This window comes from Grus americana, chromosome 3 (genome assembly GCF_028858705.1).
Source record: "Grus americana isolate bGruAme1 chromosome 3, bGruAme1.mat, whole genome shotgun sequence".
NCBI lineage: Eukaryota > Metazoa > Chordata > Aves > Gruiformes > Gruidae > Grus > Grus americana.
The window spans coordinates 38,379,944-38,402,621 of record NC_072854.1 but is presented as its reverse complement, the minus strand read 5'-3'; the positions used below and the strand labels follow the sequence as shown (position 1 = coordinate 38,402,621).

The window sequence follows — 22,678 nt, the reverse complement described above, 5'->3', positions numbered from 1 at the left end:
TCTGATTATCTCATTTGTAGCAAATCTCAGTTACTTCCTTCTGGACTTACCTGATCAGTCACTCTGTGTCATCTGAGGAAACTCAATGAAGTCAATCTGTGCCATAGCTGTATAGAGTATTGATGATAGATGTTGATTGTCATGTTTTAGGATAGCTATATGTGCTTTGTTTTCTCTTTCCATAGTGGTTGAAAGAGAATATGAATTACAGCACTGTAGTGGCCCGCAGTTGCTGGAATTTGAGTGGTTTGGAAGGCACAACAGGATTTGATGACTGCACATGGGCAAGCAATAAAGTGCTCGGTTCCCTTCTCATCCAGCCTTTATTTGTCTACCATACCTACCTACGAAGAGGTGCAATTCCAAACCGAAAATTTGTGATGACGATAGGGTATGAGGTGGAAACAGAGAGGACATATTCTGCTTTCATGAGGGTTGATTCAAACAGTTTCCCTTTATAGTGGAGAAACCATGACCTAAAACCATCCATCAGAGAGCGATAGGGGTGGAAGGTTATTGCAGAGTGATGCTGGAAGGAAAGTGGAACTGAGCTGTTGGCTGTGAACATCATTTCAGGTTTTGGTTCAAGTTTCTGCTGTTATTACGACAGTAAGATGTGGAAGTCATAGAAGATTTGACGGATGTTTTAGTATGGTCACTGCTTCCAGAACCATGTGGTACCTTTGTAGCCAATTCATTATTGCAAGGGGATTTTCTGGGATGCCAAAGATTAACTATTTTGTACTACCTCATCTGTATGTCTCATCTGCTAGTGGTTTTGAGAACGGGAATACTCCAAGCAGAGAAACAGTGTCATTTTCTTGTCTGTCATGGGTACCCAGTGACTGGATTTGATTAGACTTTTTTGACGACATGTGCCTCAAACTTCGTGAATCTTATGAAGTACTACTGGTCATGGGCAGCACTGAAGTATCAGGTTTTTACCTGGGTGTCATGTGTAACATTTGCAATGAATAAGAATGCTGCTTAGAAATTTTTCTGTTACAATACCAAAATCTCAGAGGCCCAGAATTAGACTGCCTGCATTTTTTCCATTTTAATTAAACAGCCATGATCGCTTGCTCAGAGAATTAGTATGGATAGTGTGCCCAGTATAGGATGAGTGTTTTCTACAGGGACATTGATTTAATATAAATCACAGTGAGTTTTGATCTGTGTCTACAAAGGCAATGGGTAAGAAAATGGAGAAAAATCAAATGCAGATGAGGAAATGGAATGTTATATATGGTAAAATAAAGAAACAGACATTGGCTTAATGACATCCAAGAAACACTTCTAACCAAGCTCCAGGATTCCAGAGTGTTAATCTCATTAGTTTCATATTATTATCCAACTGTCAGCTCCTGGACCCTTATGAAATCACAGAAATTCATGTCAGATACTGAATCAGGTTAGAAATTTAAATTAATTATTGAAAAGTAGCTCCAGTTTCTTATTAGAACTTGGTTGTGATTTACTGTTCTGAATTACTGACTCGCCAAATACTCTTTTAAACAGTTGCCTGTCATTATGCTGCTGAAGAAGTCCAGGTTTTTCCATAAAATCTGAAGATGTATTTATTTTCAGCAGGGATTACCATTCCTGCCAGTGGAATCCCTGTAGTTTTGGCTAATTGTAATATGACTGTAAATACGTGATTTCCATGGAAATTAATTTAGTCACAGGAATTTTTGTCCTTTTCTTTATATTGATGGCTTTGCTTAACATGATTGCCAAACACATGTATGGTTTAAAGAAAAACTCAATTAACATTAGAGTAGATTATTTATACTGAACTGCTCAGTATACATATATATTGCTTGTCTGGGTGAAGCAGGAACTGCTTGACTGTCTTGGATTTGTGCTGTTAGTAGATAAGGAAAAGCCTCCTTTAGCTCAAACAGGACGTGTGCTGTTGAGATCTTGCCCTGTTAGACCCTAGTGGTAATAATTTCATAGAAACACCTTAATGCAATATTTTTTTAAAGTTTTAATCGAATGGTTCCTTAGCCTGTGCAAATTGCCATTAGGTTTATTTAAGTTTAAAATACGTTTTTTAAAAATAACTTGTCTTGTAATAGTATTCCAGGGTGGGATAATGTTTATATGATGTTTCCAGATTCAAACTTGTGCAGACAGTTTTAGTACTAAGCCTATATTTTAAACTTTTTGTGTTTTACTTTTTTCTTTTCCCACATGAGATTGACAACATTCAAGTTATGGTTTGGTTTTTTTGTGGAGGGTTGGGTTTTTTTTCCCTGTTGCCAATGTGCTGTGAGTTTGAATTCAGTCTTCACATAGTTTTTTTGTCTAGAAATGTCTTTGGTGTTTTTGGTTTAAGAAAGTATTTGAAAATGCCATATGGGAATGTTAAGCAAGGAATCCAGAGACAGTATTATTATGAAATGCATCTAAGGACTGGAGGATGCATAGTAGTAATAATAAATTAATGTAACGTATTATTAACTTTCATTTTAGGAGTAACCTCACTGGCACACTGGGGCAATTTTTTACTTGTTACGTATTGGCATATGTGTCTAATGCCCACAGTGTGGAGTTTCTTTATTAAAAAAAAAACCACTCCTGTGTTCCTCTCTGCGATAATTTTTAGGTGTATTTGGGATGTCTGTTGAAGTCAACATAGGTAACTACCTATACTAGAAAAATGCTGTTTGCTCCCTGTTGGTAGTGCAGCCTTGGTACGCAGTGGGCCCAAGGCAGCCAGGTAACACAATAAATGGTTTCCAAGAAATGTACTGATTGGCATTAACTTTGAGATTGTTACCACAGGGCTCATCAAAAGTTACTTACCCATGCTGTTGAACTGACTTAGAGAGTCATATCAGCTAAATGACAGAAATTGTTCATCTGATGCAACTGCATACTGTATTTTTAAAATATAGTATATAGAGATTTCAAAGTACAACAGGAAATACTAAATGGTATTGTTTCATGATAGGAGAAGGGGTAATGGGTTTAAGCTGAAGGAGGGCAGTTTAGATTGGATGTTAGAAAGAAATGTTTTACTGTGAGGGTGGTGAGGCGCTGGAACAGGTTGCCCAGAGAAGCTGTGGATGCCCCATCCCTGGAAGTGTTCAAGGCCAGGTTGGATGGGGCTTTGGGCAACCTGGTCTAGTGGAGGGTGTCCCTGCCCACAGCAGGGGGGTTGGAACTAGATGATATTTAAGGTCCCTTCCAACCTAAACCATTCTATGATTCTGTGATTCTGTGATTAGCTACAAGGATGAGAAAACATTGAAATGGATGATAATACTGATTCTTAGCATACTGTTTAAGAAACATCTGGTATCCATGTCAGAAAATCAGTTTTGACATTCCAGTTAAACAGTAGATGTAAGAAATGTAGATAACCTCCTTTCTGCAGATACTCAAAGTTTTAGTGTGTGTTACACAAGTGCAACTCGATTCAAATTTGCAACCATCGCTTTCCTTCCTTAAAGTGTTCTCACATGTTTATCATTTGTCTAGATTAACCGTGTCTCTGATCAATACCTCTTTTATAGTAAGAATGGTCGAGCATCATGTTGTGAGTGATGTCCTGCTGCTGACCCGCATAATGACAATAAAATAAAATCTTTGTTCTGAACGTGTTACCTTTTTTGTTGTTTTGTTGTGTTGCCTTCCTTATGGGGCCCATTTTTTTTGCTCACTGCTTAGCAAAGACTTCTGTTGAGATGTCTGCAGAGAGATGAAGGCCTTTTCCCCTGATCTTCTGTTCTTAACTTAGAACTGAGTAAAGCATATTAGTAGTCTAATTATGCCTTCTAGATAATTTATATGAATGCAAAGATACAGAATATAACAGAAACATATTAGTAGATGTATAAATCATATTATACTCCTATTCAAAATCTGATTGTAAATGTTAATAGCTTTTTAATATACAATTATGTATTATTTTTAATGTAATGCACAATTTTTTGTCTTTCTAGGTATGGCATGAACTGCCTCATTCAATTTGAGGATTTTGCTAATGCTAATGCATTCCGCCTCCTGCATAAGTACCGTAATAAGTATTGCACTTTCAATGATGACATTCAAGGTAACAGATTCTCCTCTCCTCTCATCTCATCTCCTCTCCTCTCCTCTCCTCTCCTCTCCTCTCCTCTCCTCTCCTCTCCTCTCCTCTCTCTCTTTTCTCTCTTTTCTCTCTTTTCTCTCTTTTCTCTCTTTTCTCTCTTTTCTGTCTCGTGATGCTCACAAGCCAGAAAAATGAGTCTTAATTGATGTACCAGAGGGAAAAAATGTATCAGCTTTCCTGTGATATTTGAAGATGTTCAGTACAGGTCACATTTTGCCTTGGGTTTCTGGTGAGCTGTCTTTGCTCTTAACCTTTCCCCTCTCATTTGTGCCTCATGCTTTATTTAGATGTTCACTCTTCAGGGTTTTTTTTAATAGTTTAGTGTGAATGGCTTTCCCATATAAAATATTAACTTCAGATCTTTGGGCAAATGTCAAAGCTCAAGCCTGGACTGTACTTCCCTCATATTTTGTCACTGCAGTGACAACTGCTCCACTGTTCCTCCATGTGACAGAGCTTGCTTGATAAATATCAAATTGTATTTCAGTTCTTAAACTGACAACTCAGTTAAATATCCTTCTAATTTTCCTTGCAGTCTGAGGGCTGTATTCAATTTTAGAGGGAAATTATCCCCCGACTCTGCTTTCCCATCTGAATCATTTGTAGCAGCTTACAAAAGGAAAAGATCTAGGATGGGAAAAGTCAGCAAGGGGGATTCCCCCAGTGCTCAGTCTAGACAGGCATCTTGTCCCTTTCCACCTGAGAAGACAAGCAGAGCTGAAGTGGTGGATGCTGCTGCTTGGGTCAGGAAAAGAGCACTGGAAAATAACTTTCTCTAGGGCAGTAAGTGCACTGGTTTCCATCCTTGCGAGGAGACTGAAGTCAGATGAACTGCTGGAGAGAGGTACCCAAGGAGGGCTCTGGGCACCCAGCTGCCTCATGTTTCCTTGGGTAGATGGAGGTCCTCAGCAGTGATAGGATCAAAAATGGGAGTTTAACTGTCTTCATTTCTAAGAGTTTGCAGTGACACTTTAAGCCAAGCATTAGGAGCTTGAGTTTTCCAGAAGTCATTCTTGAGTCATTCTGGGACCTAGGTCTTATTTCAGGGACTCAATGCATGATGGTAGATTCAAATAGTCCTTGTCTTTCTGATGTTAGGGATTTGGCTAACCACATGAACTATGTTTCTGTTACAAGCCTGGCTGAGTTTTACTCCTGCATCTGAAACAGATTATGGAGGACAAACTCCCAGATGGGAAATTAATTATAAAATGTCATTTCCGTTTGTAAGAAGCATGGCGCTTCTTACCCTGCAGAGTCTCAGTGTAGCCACGGCTACAGCAGTCCAATACAGCAGACCAAACAGCATCGCAAAGTTTCCCTAGTTTCTTAGAGACCCAGCTCCCACAGGGAATTCTCTTTCCTTGCAGGACGAAGGTCCTTACCCCAAATCAGAAAGAGACTCGACTAGAATGTAGTTTCAAAGAAATGGAAGGGAAGCATTTTAAAACCACTGTGTTCTCTCTCATGCACCTTGGGAGGAGGTGTCTTCACTTTCAAAACTGTTGGAAGGTATCTGTTTGGCTTTTGGCTGAGCTGCTGTAGCAGCTATCGGTCTTCCTTATTCAGTTTCTGCAGTCTAATTTGTGTTTGTGGGTCTTCTGATATTTTCATAAATGATGTCTGGGACTTTTGGGTGATCTCCATCCTTAATGCTTGTATATCTTCCAAGAGGTGAAAGCGGATGCATTTAGTCTGCTCTGATCTCTGTCATTTGTTATCATATCCCCATAAATGCATAAATATCAGTATCTTTTTTTGTAAGATGTCATCTTCCCCTATACGTGACAGTGGAATAACAACAGCCATAATATAGATCCAGTGATCTTTTCCCCCTCTTTCTGTTCCAGCCTTATAAACCCTAAGGATCTTTCACCTGACAACTTTAATGAGGATAGATGGTGCTAACTTCTTTAGCAATCCTTAGAGATTTTCGGTTTTTGAATGGCATGATTTTTTCCAGGCTACTTGAAAGAGTGGCCTTCTCCGAATGCAAGTTGTATTTCCTACCCCTAGAGCAGTAAAAGCTGACAAGTAGCATCAGGCCAATAAAAGCAAACAAACAACATTGCATCTGATTTGCCATCATCTTCTGAAAATAGTGCTTACGTGATATTTTAAGCATAGTTTCTCCTAGTCCAAATATTGGTGAAGCCAAAGCAACTTTAATGATCAAAATAAATGTTTAATATGTTTCATGGAAGGGCTTGAGGCTTTTTTCACTGCCATAGGATATCCAGACAAAGGATTCCTATATATCTTGGTGATGCAATGAGAACCTTTAAGTACCTCAAATGTAAAAAAACTAATATATGACCCTGAATCCTGCCAGACACTATAAAAGATAAAGAAAATATGAGAAGCTGAATACCCATTTGCAAGTATTAACTTGGTGTGGTGGGTTGAGCCTGGCTGGGGGCCAGGTGCCCACCAGAGCCACTCTCTCACTCCCCTCATTCACTAAACAGGGGAGAAAAGGCATAACGAAATGCTTGCAGGTCGAGATAAGGACAGGGAGAGATCACTCACTAATTGTTGTCATGAGCAAAACAGACCAAACTTAGAGAGGGAATTCATCTAATTTATTACTAGGCAAAACAGAGTAGAGGAATGAGAAAATAAAATCAACTCTTAAAACACTTCCCCCCACCCCTCCCATCTTCCCGGGCTCAACTTCACTCCCGGCTTCAACCTTCCCCCCCTCAGCGGCACAGGGGGACGGGGAGTGGGGGTTATGGTCAGTTCATCTCACGGTGTTTCTGCCGCTTCTTCATCCTCAGGGGGAGGACTCCTCTCATCGTTCCCCTGCTCCAGCATGGAGTCCCTCTCACGGGGTGCAGACCTTCAGGAGCAAACTGCTCCAGCGTGGGGTCCCCCACGGGGCCACAAGTCCTGCCAGCAAACCTGCCCTGGCGTGGGCTCCCCTCTTCACGGGTCCACCGGTCCAGCCTGGAACTTGCTCCAGCATGGGCTTCCCACGGGCCGCAGCCTCCTTCAGGTGCCTCCACCTGCTCCGGCGTGGGGTCCTCCACGGGCTGCAGGTGGAATCTCTACACCCCCTCATCCTTCCTCCATGGGCTGCAGGGGGACAGCCTGCTTCACCATGGCCTTCACCACGGGCTGCAGGGGGATCTCTGCTCCGGCGCCTGGAGCTCCTCCTGCCCCTCCATCTGCACTGACCTTGGTGTCTGCAGAGTTTCTCACATCTTCTCACTCCTCTCTCCGGCTGCAAAAGCTCTCTCCCTCCAAGTGTTTTTCTACTTCTTAAATATGTTATCACAGAGGCGCTGATTGGCTTGGCCTTGGCCAGCGGCGGGCCCGTCTTAGAGCCGGCTGGCATTGGCTCTATCAGACACAGGGGGAGCTTCTAGCAGCTTCTCACAGAAGCCACCCCTGTAGCCCCCCCGCTACCAAAACCTTGCCACGCAAACCCAACACATTCCACCCCTCGCCTCTGTGAATCACATATTTAAGAATTATCACTAAAATATACATTCAACACAAAAGCTACACACACTAATCACATCAACAAGGAAAAAGAAAAAGAATTCCCCCCACCAGAATCAAAGCAACACTATCACAACACTAAACAAGAGTAGACAATACACACAGAATCCACCTCTCGTCCCTTCACCAATATTTTGCTCTCAAGCTAAGTTCAGTCAATGTTTTGCCCGTTACCTCCTCCAATTACTATCCTTATCTCGATTTTCTCAAGCCCCACGTTGGGTGCCAAAAAGACTGTGGTGGGTTGAGCCTGGCTGGGGGCCAGGTGCCCACCAGAGCCACTCTCTCACTCCCCTCATTCACTAAACAGGGGAGAAAAGGCATAACGAAATGCTTGCAGGTCGAGATAAGGACAGGGAGAGATCACTCACTAATTGTTGTCATGAGCAAAACAGACCAAACTTAGAGAGGGAATTCATCTAATTTATTACTAGGCAAAACAGAGTAGAGGAATGAGAAAATAAAATCAACTCTTAAAACACTTCCCCCCACCCCTCCCATCTTCCCGGGCTCAACTTCACTCCCGGCTTCAACCTTCCCCCCCCTCAGCGGCACAGGGGGACGGGGAGTGGGGGTTACGGTCAGTTCATCTCACGGTGTTTCTGCCGCTTCTTCATCCTCAGGGGGAGGACTCCTCTCATCGTTCCCCTGCTCCAGCATGGAGTCCCTCTCACGGGGTGCAGACCTTCAGGAGCAAACTGCTCCAGCGTGGGGTCCCCCACGGGGCCACAAGTCCTGCCAGCAAACCTGCCCTGGCGTGGGCTCCCCTCTTCACGGGTCCACCGGTCCGGCCTGGAACTTGCTCCAGCATGGGCTTCCCACGGGCCGCAGCCTCCTTCAGGTGCCTCCACCTGCTCCGGCGTGGGGTCCTCCACGGGCTGCAGGTGGAATCTCTACACCCCCTCATCCTTCCTCCATGGGCTGCAGGGGGACAGCCTGCTTCACCATGGCCTTCACCACGGGCTGCAGGGGGATCTCTGCTCCGGCGCCTGGAGCTCCTCCTGCCCCTCCATCTGCACTGACCTTGGTGTCTGCAGAGTTTCTTACATCTTCTCACTCCTCTCTCCGGCTGCAAAAGCTCTCTCCCTCCAAGTGTTTTTCTACTTCTTAAATATGTTATCACAGAGGCGCTGATTGGCTTGGCCTTGGCCAGCGGCGGGCCCGTCTTAGAGCCGGCTGGCATTGGCTCTGTCAGACACAGGGGGAGCTTCTAGCAGCTTCTCACAGAAGCCACCCCTGTAGCCCCCCCGCTACCAAAACCTTGCCACGCAAACCCAACACACTTGGACAAATGCAGTTGCCTTCTGTTAGCTCGCAGCTATTTGCAGGGTGTCAGCATGCCCCTAACTGATGCCATTGCAGAACATTTGGAAAAAAGTGTCTGCCAAAACACTGATCTTATAAAACCACTAAAGATTGGCCATTAAGGGTCACCTATAGATATATTTAAGAATTTCTGGAAACAGTTTTGTCTCCATCCCTGCTACAGCACAGTCATATCCTTTACTTTGGAAAAATCTTTGTAACTTTTTCTATGTCCCCTCTCTGTACTCAAGGAATTGGGAGCAAGGGTGAACAGGATTCTGACCAACTGCTATAAATCTATTGGAATAATAAAACTGCTCTTATTTTATCATTCTAGAAAGCATCTTGGTTTTTGGATGGGTGGAGAATTTTTTCCTTCTACAATTATGATCATTTCTTCATATTTATATTTTTAAAACATTTTTTTACAAACACAATAGCAATAATGTTGGTTTAGGGAGAAAATATGCACTTATTTTCTTGGATTCTTGTTTGGTTTTATTTTGACCACAAATCAGCTTGCTTCTTTTTTTTTTTTTCCTCTCTATAACATATAAAATATAATTTTTGGAAATGAAAATCAGTGAAAGCCTTGGGTTCAAAATAAATACTTTTATCTGGCTCTCTCTAACTATTGGAGAGCATTTTCCAAAATTGGGGTTTTTTGGGTCATAATTTCCTATATGGGAGAAATATTAATTAATATTGTAATGTTAAGCTTCACAACATTTAGAAATACCTGAATTAGATCAGGTTACTAGCTTTGCTCATCTCCAATATATTTAGGAAGGAGGAGTCTTAAGGACAGGCTAGAATTTTCTTTAAGATATGAGATGTGGTTTGGTTTTTTTTTTTTTCTCTTCAACCTTTGCGTGGCAATGGACCCTGCCAGAAGAAGAACTGGGGCTTGTGTTGCCAAACAAAGCGTTTATAAGAACAGAGGATGTTCTCTGCTTGATCACCCTTGGAAGGAGGCAGGGTTGGAATTCACAGTGCAGGAGATTGAAAATCCCCTTGGAGAAACGAAGCTGTTCCCTTCCCTGCTGCAGGGATGTTGAACAAATCTCTTAAGATCGGTTAAAGAAGAAGTCCTAGGTACAAGTCCAGGATTGCAGTGTCGGAAATCCCGCTCACGGGTGGGATCAGCTCGAGCCATACCTGCCTGCCCCTCGTCAAACCCCGCTGGGGCAGAGCAGGGTGCTGTAGCGCTCCCTTTCCACACCCAGCCTGGTTTTTGGCGTGTCTGTGGAAAGTTTTTGCTACTCGAGCACAGTCACTGGTTTAAGGCAAGTTTGCACATCCTGGGAGCTGTGCATTTGTTTTGCAGGGGTCTCTCAGCACTTATCACATGGTAGCTGGTTGTAGTCATTGATGATGTGGATAAATTTGAAATAGTGGCATAAATTTCTCTAGCCCTGCTGTCTATATGTAGGTCAGTTATTTCAATTAGTTCAATTGTTTTGATTTCCCCCCCCCCCCCCACCCCTATTCTTTAAAATTGTCTCAGTGGAAAATGACAAACTTCTGCAGTATAAGCTAATCTACATAAAATAAGTATTATGCACTATAATACTGTAAGTTTTTATTCTAGTGTCGTAGCTCTATTTCACTGTGCCCACAGTTGCAGTGCTTTCCCGCATTATGGGCACACAGCCTGTATTTTATGCCAACAAAAATATTTACACGGAGAGATTGTACTGGATTGGAATTAACTTTGGTATCCATTGTGACCTTAGATGTCGTTAGTTTTTAACAGCTGTGCTGTTTAATTGCACCAAAATTTTAGGAAAAGAAAGACTTAAAATAAAAATGTAGACTTAAAGTAAAAATGTACATATAATTTAAGATTATTATTCCATCTTACATGTGTGGTTTGACTTAAAATATATGCTAAATGTTCAGCAGACTGCCATTTGAATAATTAGGAAAATTATACTTGGAAGTTATGTTGCAACCAATATCATTAAGTCAGTGCAGTTCTCGGAAATCAGAATTTCTCTGTCACAAACATTCTCCTTTTTAAGATTAATTCTTTTCAACGTTAGCACCAGAAATGATACATTTCGTACCTGGAAAATCCAGTTCTTGAAATCAAATTGTAAAGAAGGTTTGGGGTTTGTTGTTGTGGTTGTGATGGACGTGGGGCTTCCAATTCATTCTCTAACCATGAATTTGGAAAATGCAAACTTGAATGACATGTAATAGCTCATATGTTAATATCATATATCTCAAATTCTGATATTATGAAATCTCTTTCATAATAAGAGATGACATTTGCTTCCTTGTGAAACAGACATGGGGATTTTTAAAATAAAATAACAAAAAAACCCCTATTAAGCCATATACTGTAGGGTTACGTGAAGAGTATTTTTCTTCCAGTATATTCAGAATACCATCCGTCCATTGCACAGTGGAAAATTTGCATTGAAATCAGTATGCTCTCAAGTATATCCTGCCACTGTAGCTTTCGCATACTTTTCCACACATATATACAAGTATGTGTACATACAAGTATTCTTCTGTTTCATATTTTCCTCATTACGCGTTAAAAAAACCCAACCATTCTCATCATGTTCCTGGACAACCAGCTCCAGGTGGCCCTGCTTGAGCCGAAGGGGTTGCACCAGGTGACTTTCCAGCCTCAGCCACCCTGTGCTCCTGGGACTCTGTATCCCCTTTCAAATACACCAAACACTTGCTCTTTTTTTCCATTTCTCCTTCACTAGAGCCTTCCCCCCTCTGCCTGCCTTTGAAAAGCCAGTTCATGGTACAGAGAAGGAGCTCCCATCTCTTAAAAGTGGGTCCTTTTGAACTACCCACGGCCTTAGCATTTGCCTCACTAGCAACTGAGATGACACCTTTTAGATAGGATCCTTACTCTCACCTTTTTTTTCCCCACTAAGTGTAGGAGAGGGGAATGGATTTATTTTTTTCCCTGGCACTCTATGCAGTGTTATTTGGAAGTCTGGCCGTGTTAACATGTGATTTCTATTATGCTGTGTATTGAGAAATAAGAATTTTACTTTTACCACTTCCTAATCTTTTAGTCCAGAATGAATAGCTCAGATTTTAGGATGTGCTGCAGAAATTTCTCCCCTCTTCTTGTTTGCTAGCTTTTTAAGATGATGTAGGGAAAATGACATAAAGGAACTACTAATATTTGATTACAAGTTTTAGTTTTTGAAACTTTAAAAAATGGATAAATGCTTCAGTGCCGTAAGCCATTTCTTGCTAATTTAAATTAAACTATATCCAATGAAAATGCAGTTCTCATTCCTCATGTTTTGGGGCTTTTTTACTCCCGTTTTTTCTTTGTTGCATCTGCTGAAAGAAGGCTCTGTGCTCCAAAGCATTTATAATGTGCCAACCTCAAAAGGCCGTGGTCTCTAGGATTTCCTTTGCCATATTCATGCTCAGTTGTACAGTTTACAGTAACAAGTAAGGCTAAAGAATCTTGGACAGAAAACAAAGGCTTGAAAAAGAATAGTGTACTTTGAAATTTCACATCTACCATATTTTTACAAGATATGACTCACCTTCCTAGAAAACTATAACAAAGTGTTTGCTGTCACAGCAGCTGACGCTGCTTTAGAAAAATATCCTTTGTTAAACTTGCTGTAGTTATTCTTCTAGAAATTTGGGGAAAATAGAATCGGTTTTCAAAATCATATCCGTGAACAATGTCTGTGTTATTCTGCACACAAGGGATTTAACCTGTGTTCTGTGGGAGTGGGAGGCGAAGCCATTTCTCTCCTTCCTATAGCGATGACAGTTGGAAAGGCAGCAAAATTCTGTTTCTGCTTCGTAATGTCCGCGAGAAGTGGTTAGGCTTTGGCAGATGGATGTGAATTGCATTTTGATTCTTTTCAAAAACTCGAGTCAGTATTCAGGGTGAAATTTAAGGTCATGCCGTTAGTCAGGGCAGTTCCGGTTAAACAGATCTGCTATTCACGCTGACGGTGCCCCCCTTTCAATAGGAAGGAATAAGGGAAGCTGCTGACGAGGAGTGATGACAGCCGCTGCCAGCAGCAGTGATAGTGGGTTCAGTAATCTAATAAACTGGGTTATTATGCTTTTGAGAGTCAAATGGCTGAATAAAACCGATGTGGAGTACTTTTGAAACACCATTTTTAGAGCAGTTTTTCTGTGCAAATGGTGATTTGTGAGAAATGCAATATTTAAGCCTTTACGTATTGCTATTATAGCCTTTGTTCTGAATCACCCTCATAATGAACATACAGGTAATGATAACTCACATCCTGTGTAAATAATCAATGCAAAATGTTACTGACATTCAATGTAGTATTTTACTGATGTTTCATATCTCTCTTCGTTAAAACAGAAGATGGTATTGTAATAGAGTTTGTAAAAGTAGTACTTAATTGTAGTCCATTTTTCTGGCTAACAAACTTAGCAACAGTACCTCAGCCATGAAGATGAGCAGGATCCCAGCCTCCCCATTTGTTATAAATTTATGGTGTTTCATTTTGTCTCTGTCACCAGAAAGCAGCTTGAAGAGCAGCTTTCCCAGCTCTCTGAGAAGTCCTCTGATGAGGGCAGGGTGCTGTGGTGGCCACAACTTCTGTCTTCAAGGGCTGGAAACAGAACCTTACTGTGCTCCAGCTGAGCTTTCCTTTTCAGTAGACCGGATCGATGGTCTTAGGAACAAGCCATGTTATGTAGGCTTCCTCCTCCCCTGCAAGCACAGCTGTGTAATATAAAATAGAAGAAAGAATTTGGCATCCAATGAGAGGATGGGATTTTTTTATTGCCGGTTATGAGGATTGTTTGGTAGAGTACCAAGGGAAACTGAGAGTGTGGTCTGACTTCTCTCTTTTGCCATTTTTGGTCTTTGCCAATTTGGCACTCACCAGAGGAAGACTTAATTTCATCTGGGAAAGAAACAAGCTAGCTCTTGGATGCTGTGGGGTGGAAGTGTCTCAGCCCGATGGTCGTTGTTCCCAAAGCTGTGCCTCAGAGGAACCATTTTTCAGATTTTTTTATTTAGAAATGAGGGAGAAGAGAGCAAATGATCTCAGCTCTCAGAACAAGTCATAAAACGACTAAATAACTAAAAATTACAAATTTGTATGGTCTAAACATTAAGCGGGCTGAGAACAAGGTGTCCTGTATTTCTGATGATTGAAGGGAAAAGTCATAATCAAAAGCACGTAACAAACTTTTTAGTTCCAAAGACACATGGTTTTTAACTGTTCAGGTGCATTTACTTCAAAAAGTGACTTTCTAAGGGACCTTCTAACTTTAAAATGTGTTTTTAAATTATACTGAGTTACCTTTTATTTTTGAAAAAGCAGCCATTCATGAAACTCAGATGATCCTACCTATAAACCACAGAATCAAACCCACCCTTCAACACCCAGATGATGTCTTTTAAGGAGAGGTTTACCCAGTACCAGGCTTCTTACTACTTCTGTTCTTTTAGTTCCTTAGCTACATGTATTTGAAACGTAATGGTCTGTGTGCCTGCAATATGAAGCATCTCCTTTAGTAATGTAGAGATTACTGCTATCTCAGCTTTAAACTTTGTATTGCTTATAAGAAAGTAGACTTGTGATTACCAAAAGCACGTCCTTGAGGGGAGCTGCGTATTGAGGGCAGATGTCCTATGTGGAGATTCTGGGCCAAGTGCTTTTGGAGGACTGGTCATACCTATTTCACACTTTTTCTGAAGGGAAAGTCAGTAGCGATGTAAATTCCCCCCTCAAAAGCAACCAGTTGGCTTGTAGACAATTGCAGTTAGGGCTGTGGTGATCAGGAACAGAATTGTAGGACCCAGCAGATCTACTCCTTGCAAGTTCATGCAGGCTTCTTAAAATCATTTATGGCCTTATCTTTGGTTTCCTTGGGTCAGTCAATGGCAGCTGCTGCCTGGAGAAGGAAGAATTTGGTCCTTATTCCCAGAACTGAACAAGGAGGACGTCTCAGAGCCTGTGTTCGTCTCCCTGTGGTTCAGCTCTCTCTGAATTAGATAGGCATCATAAATCTTCAAAGACTGTTGAAACCCATTTTTCTATTTTCAATACCTAATCGTTAGTGGCTGGTACAGCTTTTTCAGTCCTGATGAAATCAATGCTGTCTGCTGTGAGTTCTTTGGAATCTCCTCTTAAATGACACATTGAGCATAAGTTTTCTGCTGGCATCATCTACCTCACTACCATATCCCCATCCACTGGATGTCTTAATGAATTCTGTGGACTTGTTGAAAACTGATGCACTTTCTCAGGTTTTTTCCTGGTATTTAATGGATCCAAGTTCCTTGCAGGAATAAGGAGTCTGACTGTCTTTTTTCTTTTGGTCCACCTTGTGCTTGGTCATTCATTTGTGAAAAATACAAATTTGTTACCTGAAGACAGTAATCCATGAAAGAAGGCCTTCCCCCTCCAGTAGGCTTTGTTGGGGAGAAGGAGTAACTGGTCTTTGGATCAGAAGAGCCAGATATCAGGTCCTGGTGACTAAATACAACTTCCTTCAGCGTGACAGAAGCTGACAGACTTGGCAGTGCTAATGATTCAGCTGCAGTCTTGTGTGTAGATTTGCATGCTGCAATTCAAGAAAGATAAGAAACAAATTGTATAAAGTCCAGAGGAGAGAAATGAGTGCTAGGTGTTTTAGAAAATGTAACATTCTGAAAGAATGGAAAAATTGGGTTTGTTGCATGTAAGAAAAGCAGGTTGGGACACTGTTAGTCTTCAGATATAATAGATGTCTTGTTGCAAAGAGAAGAGAACAGGTTTTCCAGTGGTAGATAAGAGGCCAAAGTAGAAGAAGAAGAAAAAACATTTAGATTTGAAATTTTCCATAAAAAGTATATCGAAGCACTAGAATAGCTTGCTGAGGAGATCATGGGAGTATTTGAAAAAAGATATTAGGAACAAGTTAGACAAAGACCTGCCAGAAATCATGGAGGTATGGTTGATCCTGCCATTGTGGACAGGCTTGGGTTAAATGCCTGCTTGAGATCCATTTATTACCCTACTTTTTATTAATAGGCATTTTTCATGATGACCAAAATCTTTCTGTTTGAAGACAGACAGGTATCTCATTCTTCGTGGTTCTGATTTGGAGAAGACCTCCACAGGCTAAGTCATAAAACTAAATGTTAGCCTTTAAAAGCTACTTCCAATGTTTTAGATGCTAGTAAACTGGAACCCCTTCCACAGCGGACTGGAGTCTGAGGACTTTCAGACACAGTAGGACAGTCGGTGTCTTAAATAAGGTGGCCTTACTCTTTCAGCTAGCTTACCTTCTCTGTAAATGTTCACAGTTTGCTCTTCTACTCTGACAACCTCCCCATGAGAAATAAAGTTTTGTTTTAGTCTTGTACTTTACTGTATTTGAAGTATATCTATTTGAAGAATGAGCCCACTATCTTAATTTTCAGTGTCTGGAGTCCTTCAAAATACTTCTGTTTGGGCACTCACACCCTTTCCTTCTGAAAAAGGTCATAACCTGAATATTTTTTAATAGTTCAAATGCCCCAGCCATTATGCCCATCCAGTAGAATCAATCCATTAATCAATCAGTCAATCAATCAATCATATTTTATTTAATGTTACTCTGAAGATATTCCCACTTACATTTAACTTGCATAAGAATAAAGTAGATTAAACTCCAGTTCCACTGAACTTTTTGTTACTACCCTAAGTACTTGTGTCTTTTAGCCGAAAGATGCTGCAGAATTATTTAAAATGTAATGCTTAGTAATTATTTCTAGAAAAACCAAATATATATGTATTTTTTTTATTTCAGGAACTGCATCTGTGGCTGTTGCAGGTCTTCTTGCAGCTCTGCGTATCACCAAGAACAGGTTATCAGACCACACAGTGTTGTTCCAGGGAGCTGGAGAGGTATGTTGTTTTATACATCAGGAAAAATTGTACTATGAAGAATTTTCTTAATATTTAATCAAGTTATAAATATCCAGTTAACAAGAAGATTAAATGGGTAGAATGATCACTAGCACCTGCTGAATGTTGATTCTCAATTCAAATGTAAACTTACAGAAAAATCTCTGATCATCTGGTCAAGCCTCATATTTTTCATAAGACATTTTGCGGAGATCTGTTCTCTTTTTAAAACTTCAGGTTTTAGCTCTTCAGCTGTAAATTATTGAACTGCTCTCAATATAAACAAACAAAACTTTTTGGAAAGATGAGGAAATATATCAGGCTGCCAAAGAGAAATGAAATAAATATGAAAATGAATTAAATATGAAATGAATTAAATATAGTTTTCCAGTATTCTGCATGTAGAGATCATCCATTTCTGAAGATTTTTATGCACATTATTTTTTGATACTGATTTTTCAGTATAAATTTCTAAGCCACTGACACACAAGTGAAGCTTATACTTGCCTACAGTGTGGCTAGCTGTCATCTCTTGTATGAAGTCTACAACCCCATGCAGGCTTCTGAAAAACATTATTCACTGTCACCAAAGGCCCCTATAGGTGCAATATACTAACCCAGCTTTGTGTAGTCCAGATATCTTTAATTTGATTCAATATTTGGTGTGACTGAGATCAGGTCTGTAGTTTTCAGAACAACTTGTGTCCATGTCTGGCGTGTCAACGCCTTTGTACATCAAGACTGTCCATCTCTCTCATGTTCCTTCCCCTGGTTTTGCTCCATGCTCAACAGACAGATGAATCCATGGTCTAATGTTGATTTTTTGTGTTAGTATTGTCAGTGTGCCTGTTGCTGCAAAGAGGTAATGGTAGGTATCATCCCTGCCGCAGGAGCTCATTCCTAATAAAACTACTTATTTCTTAACTATGAAAGGGGAATCTCACTTGATTCTCAGTGGAACTGAATAATAAAGCACGAGAAACAGAATCAACCCCATAAATATGTATATGAGTTGGTAATCAGAAATAGAGTGGTCTGTTGGCTCATTTTGTTGCCTGTTTTTCAATCTGTACCTGTATGACATTTGATCTGTTGGGTGAAATATTATAAAATCCAGTAAGAATGATACATGTTTCAGCAAAATATTGGTAAGTGAATGGGTTTTGCTCCTGCTTTCACTGGGAGCGCAGCCAAGTCTAGAGTTACAAAACACATGAATAGTAGGTAAAAGGAGACTTAACTTCTTGACGGACATTTTAAAAAAAAGATAAGAGCAAAAAATCTTTTAGGACTGCATTTTACTTTCTGGCATGCAGAGTGTGGTTTCCTTTGGTTTAAATTACAAAAAAAATCTAATGAACAAAATAAAATTTCAAAGAAGAAAACATACTTAATGTATTCTGAGATGATTATGTGGAATAAATGTTAGTTTTAGCATTTTTCATTAGAGTTTCAACATTTAATATGCTCTCCACACTGTAAGTGCCATCTTAAGATTTATCTATACTATGATTTATCTCTGTAAGATTTATCTATACTATGTATCTACGTTATGGTTTCTAATTACAAAATGGTAGCAACAGTTCATTAGTGTTTACTTTATGAAAAAAATAATGATTCAGTTTTATTGTTAAATAAAATTAAGAAACTTATCTAAAATAGTGGGTAGAGGAAACAAGTGAGCTGGGGATTTCTTTCATTTCTAGTTTCGTATACTACTTTTCTTCTCTTTCCTGCAGGCTGCACTGGGGATAGCAAACCTCATTGTTATGGCTATGGAAAAAGAAGGGGTGTCTAAAGATGCAGCTATCAAAAGGATATGGATGGTTGACTCGAAGGGATTAATAGTGAAGGTAATACAATTTTCTCATTCCTTTAAATATCATGATAGTTATTTGCAGTCTGTAGGTAAAGGTGAGAACATATTTTTTGTGAAAGCAACTACAATAGTTTCTCTCTCTTGACATAGCAAGCTGTTTTTCTTGTCTGAAGTGTATGAAATGAATGACAGTCCCATGTTACTTCAGGGAGTGGTGTGATTAGCTTGGAGTTCCTGCCCTATTTCTCTTAGGGATGAGGACATAATGAAGAGAATTTTTCTGCAGTTCATTAAAAAACATGTAAGGAAAGTAATGTTCAGCTTGTGGGTTTAGTATTTCCCATGTTAATGCAACTATTACTTGTTAGCACAATCTTGCACAAAGATACATAGATACATTATTAGGATAGCATTGAAGGATTTTTTAAAAGGAACAAAAATATTTTTGAAGATAATATTTTCCTGGTGTTGCAAGAATGTCATCCTTCTGCAAAAACTGAGATATATTTGCGTCACGTAGCTTCTGTGCACAGTGATATAGCTCATGCTGCAGATGTTGTGGTCTGCAGTGCTATCAACACTGGTCAGAATTTGAAGTTGCTGAGAGACTTCATCAGTCACCCTTACCTCATTCCTTCCATGTGCCAAAATAAAGAAACATATGAATTCCATGTGCCAGAATAAAGAAGCTGGTGTGTTTTAAAAGGTGGTTATGTATTTAATAGTTTGTGAGCTACTTAAAAGAAATGGATGAGAGGCCAGTTGGCTTTGCTTTTTCACCTTGCCTGTCGGTTAGCAGCATTGATAGTCATCTTTGTTGGTACTGCACTCTTGCGCAGTGTTCTTTAGCTGTCTAATATTTAGGATCTTTTGTAGTTCACGTACTTTTGCATCAGGAGCATGCATTCTGCAGTCAGTATCTGTGTCGGTTTATTGAACAGCATCACAGCACCTTTCACTCATACTGGGGAAAACAGTAGGATCATAGACATTGAGATGGGACAGTATTGCTAAGGTCAGCTTGGACATCCCTTGCCAGAAAGCGCAAAAGTAGCCTGATCAGGTACAGAAGAATGCTGGTATTTGCTACTATCTAAGACACAACTTTTTTTCTGGTGGTTTTTTGTTTGTTTGTTTGTTTTAAAAAGTGTTTTTAATCCTTTTGTTTTTCATCTAATAATCTTAAAATGCTTTTGCGTCCAAACACAGATGACTGAAGGCCTGTGTATCTTCTGTGGCTGTTGAAACCTAGAGGTTGCCTAATAAGTAAGAATGGTGTGTTGTAGAATTTCCTTCACTGTAGAGCCCGAGATTATCAAATAATGCAACTGAACTAAAATCACCTCCTGGTGGTGTTAAGGAAACAAACTGACAGGGGCAGAAGTATAGGAACTGTACAGCCCTAAAGCAGTAAAACAGGTCTCAACTGCAGGTCCGTCCAGCCAAGGTGGTTAACCAGCCTTTTTTCCTCTCCTGCTCATTTCCTCCTCCTGCTTCTTTTACACCTCTCGCTGCTAATTTGCTAGTCAGGCAAGAAGCTGGGTTGTTGCTCTTGGTACGCAGCAACTAATTCCTTTCACAGTTTCTAAATTTTTAGTGACTTGGTGACTGTATTCTTTCCTCATCACCTTCTAGCTTCAGCGCTCTCAAGCAGGGCCAAAACCAATCAGTGTCTCACACAGCCTCCAAGTTCTTTTCCTCTGCTTATTCTTCTTGGTGGGGCTTTAATTTGGGTTTTATCCAAAAAGCAGTCCACTGAATTTCATGTCCTGCCCGGAGTATATTTGCAAACTGTTCATGATAGCCAGACATAACAGCTGTCTGAGATAGATCAGGGCTGAATTTGTGGCCAGATGTTGACGCAAGCAGCAGGAACTGACAGTGCGAATTTTGGTTCGTTGCTGGTGTTCCTGGAAGACCTGGGATCACCAGTCTCCCTGTCTGGCCATCCTTGGGGGGGGTTGAGAATAGGTGGGTGCTTATTGCTGCGGTGTGTTTGAGTGCAGAGCCTGCTGGACCTAGAAGCTGGAGATGACTTCAGTGCGAAGCCTGAGCTGGGCATAAGGAAACCCATCCTTGGTCTAGGGCTCTGGAAGTCCTCTCTTGGCGTTCTTCTGCAACTAAATGTTCCCCCTAAAAAGTAAAAAAAGAAAAAAAAAAGCCACCTCCATAAAAGAAAGAAAATACAACTTAAGCCTCTTGAACCTTGTGATTTAACTGCTGGGAAGTCATATATACATCAAGTAAATAATTAAACTCTTCCTGGTTCCTTTTTCTGGCCTGAGAGAGGATGCTGTACTTTAGGACTACTTAGGAAATTATTTTGGCTTTAGCTGATTGCAGAAAAGTGCTGCCAGACTTGAAGGACTTTCCAAACTCATAGAAATGAGATAAGAGACGTAAAATGCGGAAGATTTCTGAGAAAATTGTACAATGAGAAGGACTCTATTGTTAGAAACCTTTTCATTATTGCAAAGATAAGATTTGCCAAGCCACAGCATAGATCACCAGTTAACCAACTTTTGCATAAACTAAACTGATTTATGGATTTGTATCAAAGGATACAAAGGATTTGTATCAAAGTAAATTTGTTCAACAAGAGTCCCTTGAAATTTGCCCCATCAAAAACTGCCTGATCAAAAGAGTTTTAACTTGAAGCAGAGAGACCTTTTCAGTCCTAGAAATATTCTGATCTGTTGCTTTAGCAGTATGAGAAATAACAGACTATCAAGACTCAGCGATTACTTTGTCCAACTAAACTAATTTTTACATCATTTTTATCCTCTGCTGTCCTTTGATCATTAATTTTGCAATGCATGATTATAGATTTAAACATTGTTTCTCCTTTCATCTACTTTCTGTAGTATTTCAACCAGTGCAAACCAAAGAAAAATAATCTTGGAACTTTTGTTGACCTGACTGCAAACAGTTTCCACCTTTTTCTTCTTCCCCTGCCCCCAAAAGCTGCCACGAAGTCACATATCAGGCTTTTGTAGCCGATTTTTCCTTTGTGGCTTTTTAATTGTTCAAGTGCAGCTGTGTTTTCATTTTCCTGTTAATATTTTTTTTTTCTTTTCCCCTGGGAACCATCTTTTTTCATTGAACTAAGTTTGCTGACCAACGTTTCTGCTATGTTGTGGTGAAAGATCTGGTGATGAAGGCTAGAAGAGCTAGTTGTGCTCTCTACTTCATTCTAGAGCCCTTATAATGTTCGTATTGTTTTGGGGTAGTTGAGGTGTTTTTTAATCTCTTCAGTATGCTTTCACCTTTTGAAACTATTTTTTCTCCAAAGGTGGAGGAGAAAGGTTTGCAGATCATAATATCATTGGACTTTTGCCACTTGAACTACATGACTTTACTCTTTGAAACAGATATCACTCCTCTTGAAATGCCTGTCTTAAGTATCCCAGTGCATTCAGATGGAAGTTTTAATATTTAATTAAAAGACACTTTTAAAGTCATTTTTGCACTCTTGTGTGCTTGGAGATTATGCATAAGCAGTTGGGACTTATCTTTAATTCTCAGTTTCTGAATTCTGTCACATTGTCATATTCTGTCTGATTAGGGAATATTTTCCTATGTGAACACACTGATGGGTAAGGTCTCCCATATTCCTTTTCTTTTCCATATTCTCACTGTTTCCATTTTCTTTCTTAATCACACAAATATACATAAATGTATGATGTGTGGTGAATTCTGTGAATTCTTTAAAGCTGCTATAGTGTCATGCTTAGATATATTAGCGGCCAAATCTTCATCCCTGAATTTCAAAGACAGTAAATTGCTTTGTGTCATGAAGCTGAGAAGAGGCAGAAAGTGATAAACAGTATTGAGATGTTCATGAGGTTCACCATTGCCTGAGCATTTTAGTAATGTGCTGCAAATGCTTCTTTTTTTCTTTCCTTTTTTTTTTTAAGACAATACCAAAAACAGGGTAGGGTGATAGGCAAGATGGTTCTTGGAACTGCTTAGGAATATAATGCAAATAATAAGGCATTTTTAATTCTTAAAGGGACTCAGTAGAACCCCCTCGCTGTCTGCCAAGAATGGCTGCTCCTCTGCTGAGGACGGGTGACA

At 40.2% G+C, this 22,678-nt stretch overlaps 1 protein-coding gene across 1 annotated transcript in view; it reads left to right on the top strand.

The window, feature by feature from the left end:
• The window catches only part of ME1 (malic enzyme 1), a 197,675-nt gene that overhangs the window by 152,522 nt on the left and 22,475 nt on the right, over positions 1–22,678 (top strand). The window contains exons 7-9 of the mRNA XM_054821910.1: positions 3,954–4,063; positions 16,685–16,782; positions 18,522–18,635. Of these exons, the coding sequence (XP_054677885.1) occupies positions 3,954–4,063; positions 16,685–16,782; positions 18,522–18,635 (322 nt within the window). The remainder of the gene's footprint in view (positions 1–3,953; positions 4,064–16,684; positions 16,783–18,521; positions 18,636–22,678) is intronic.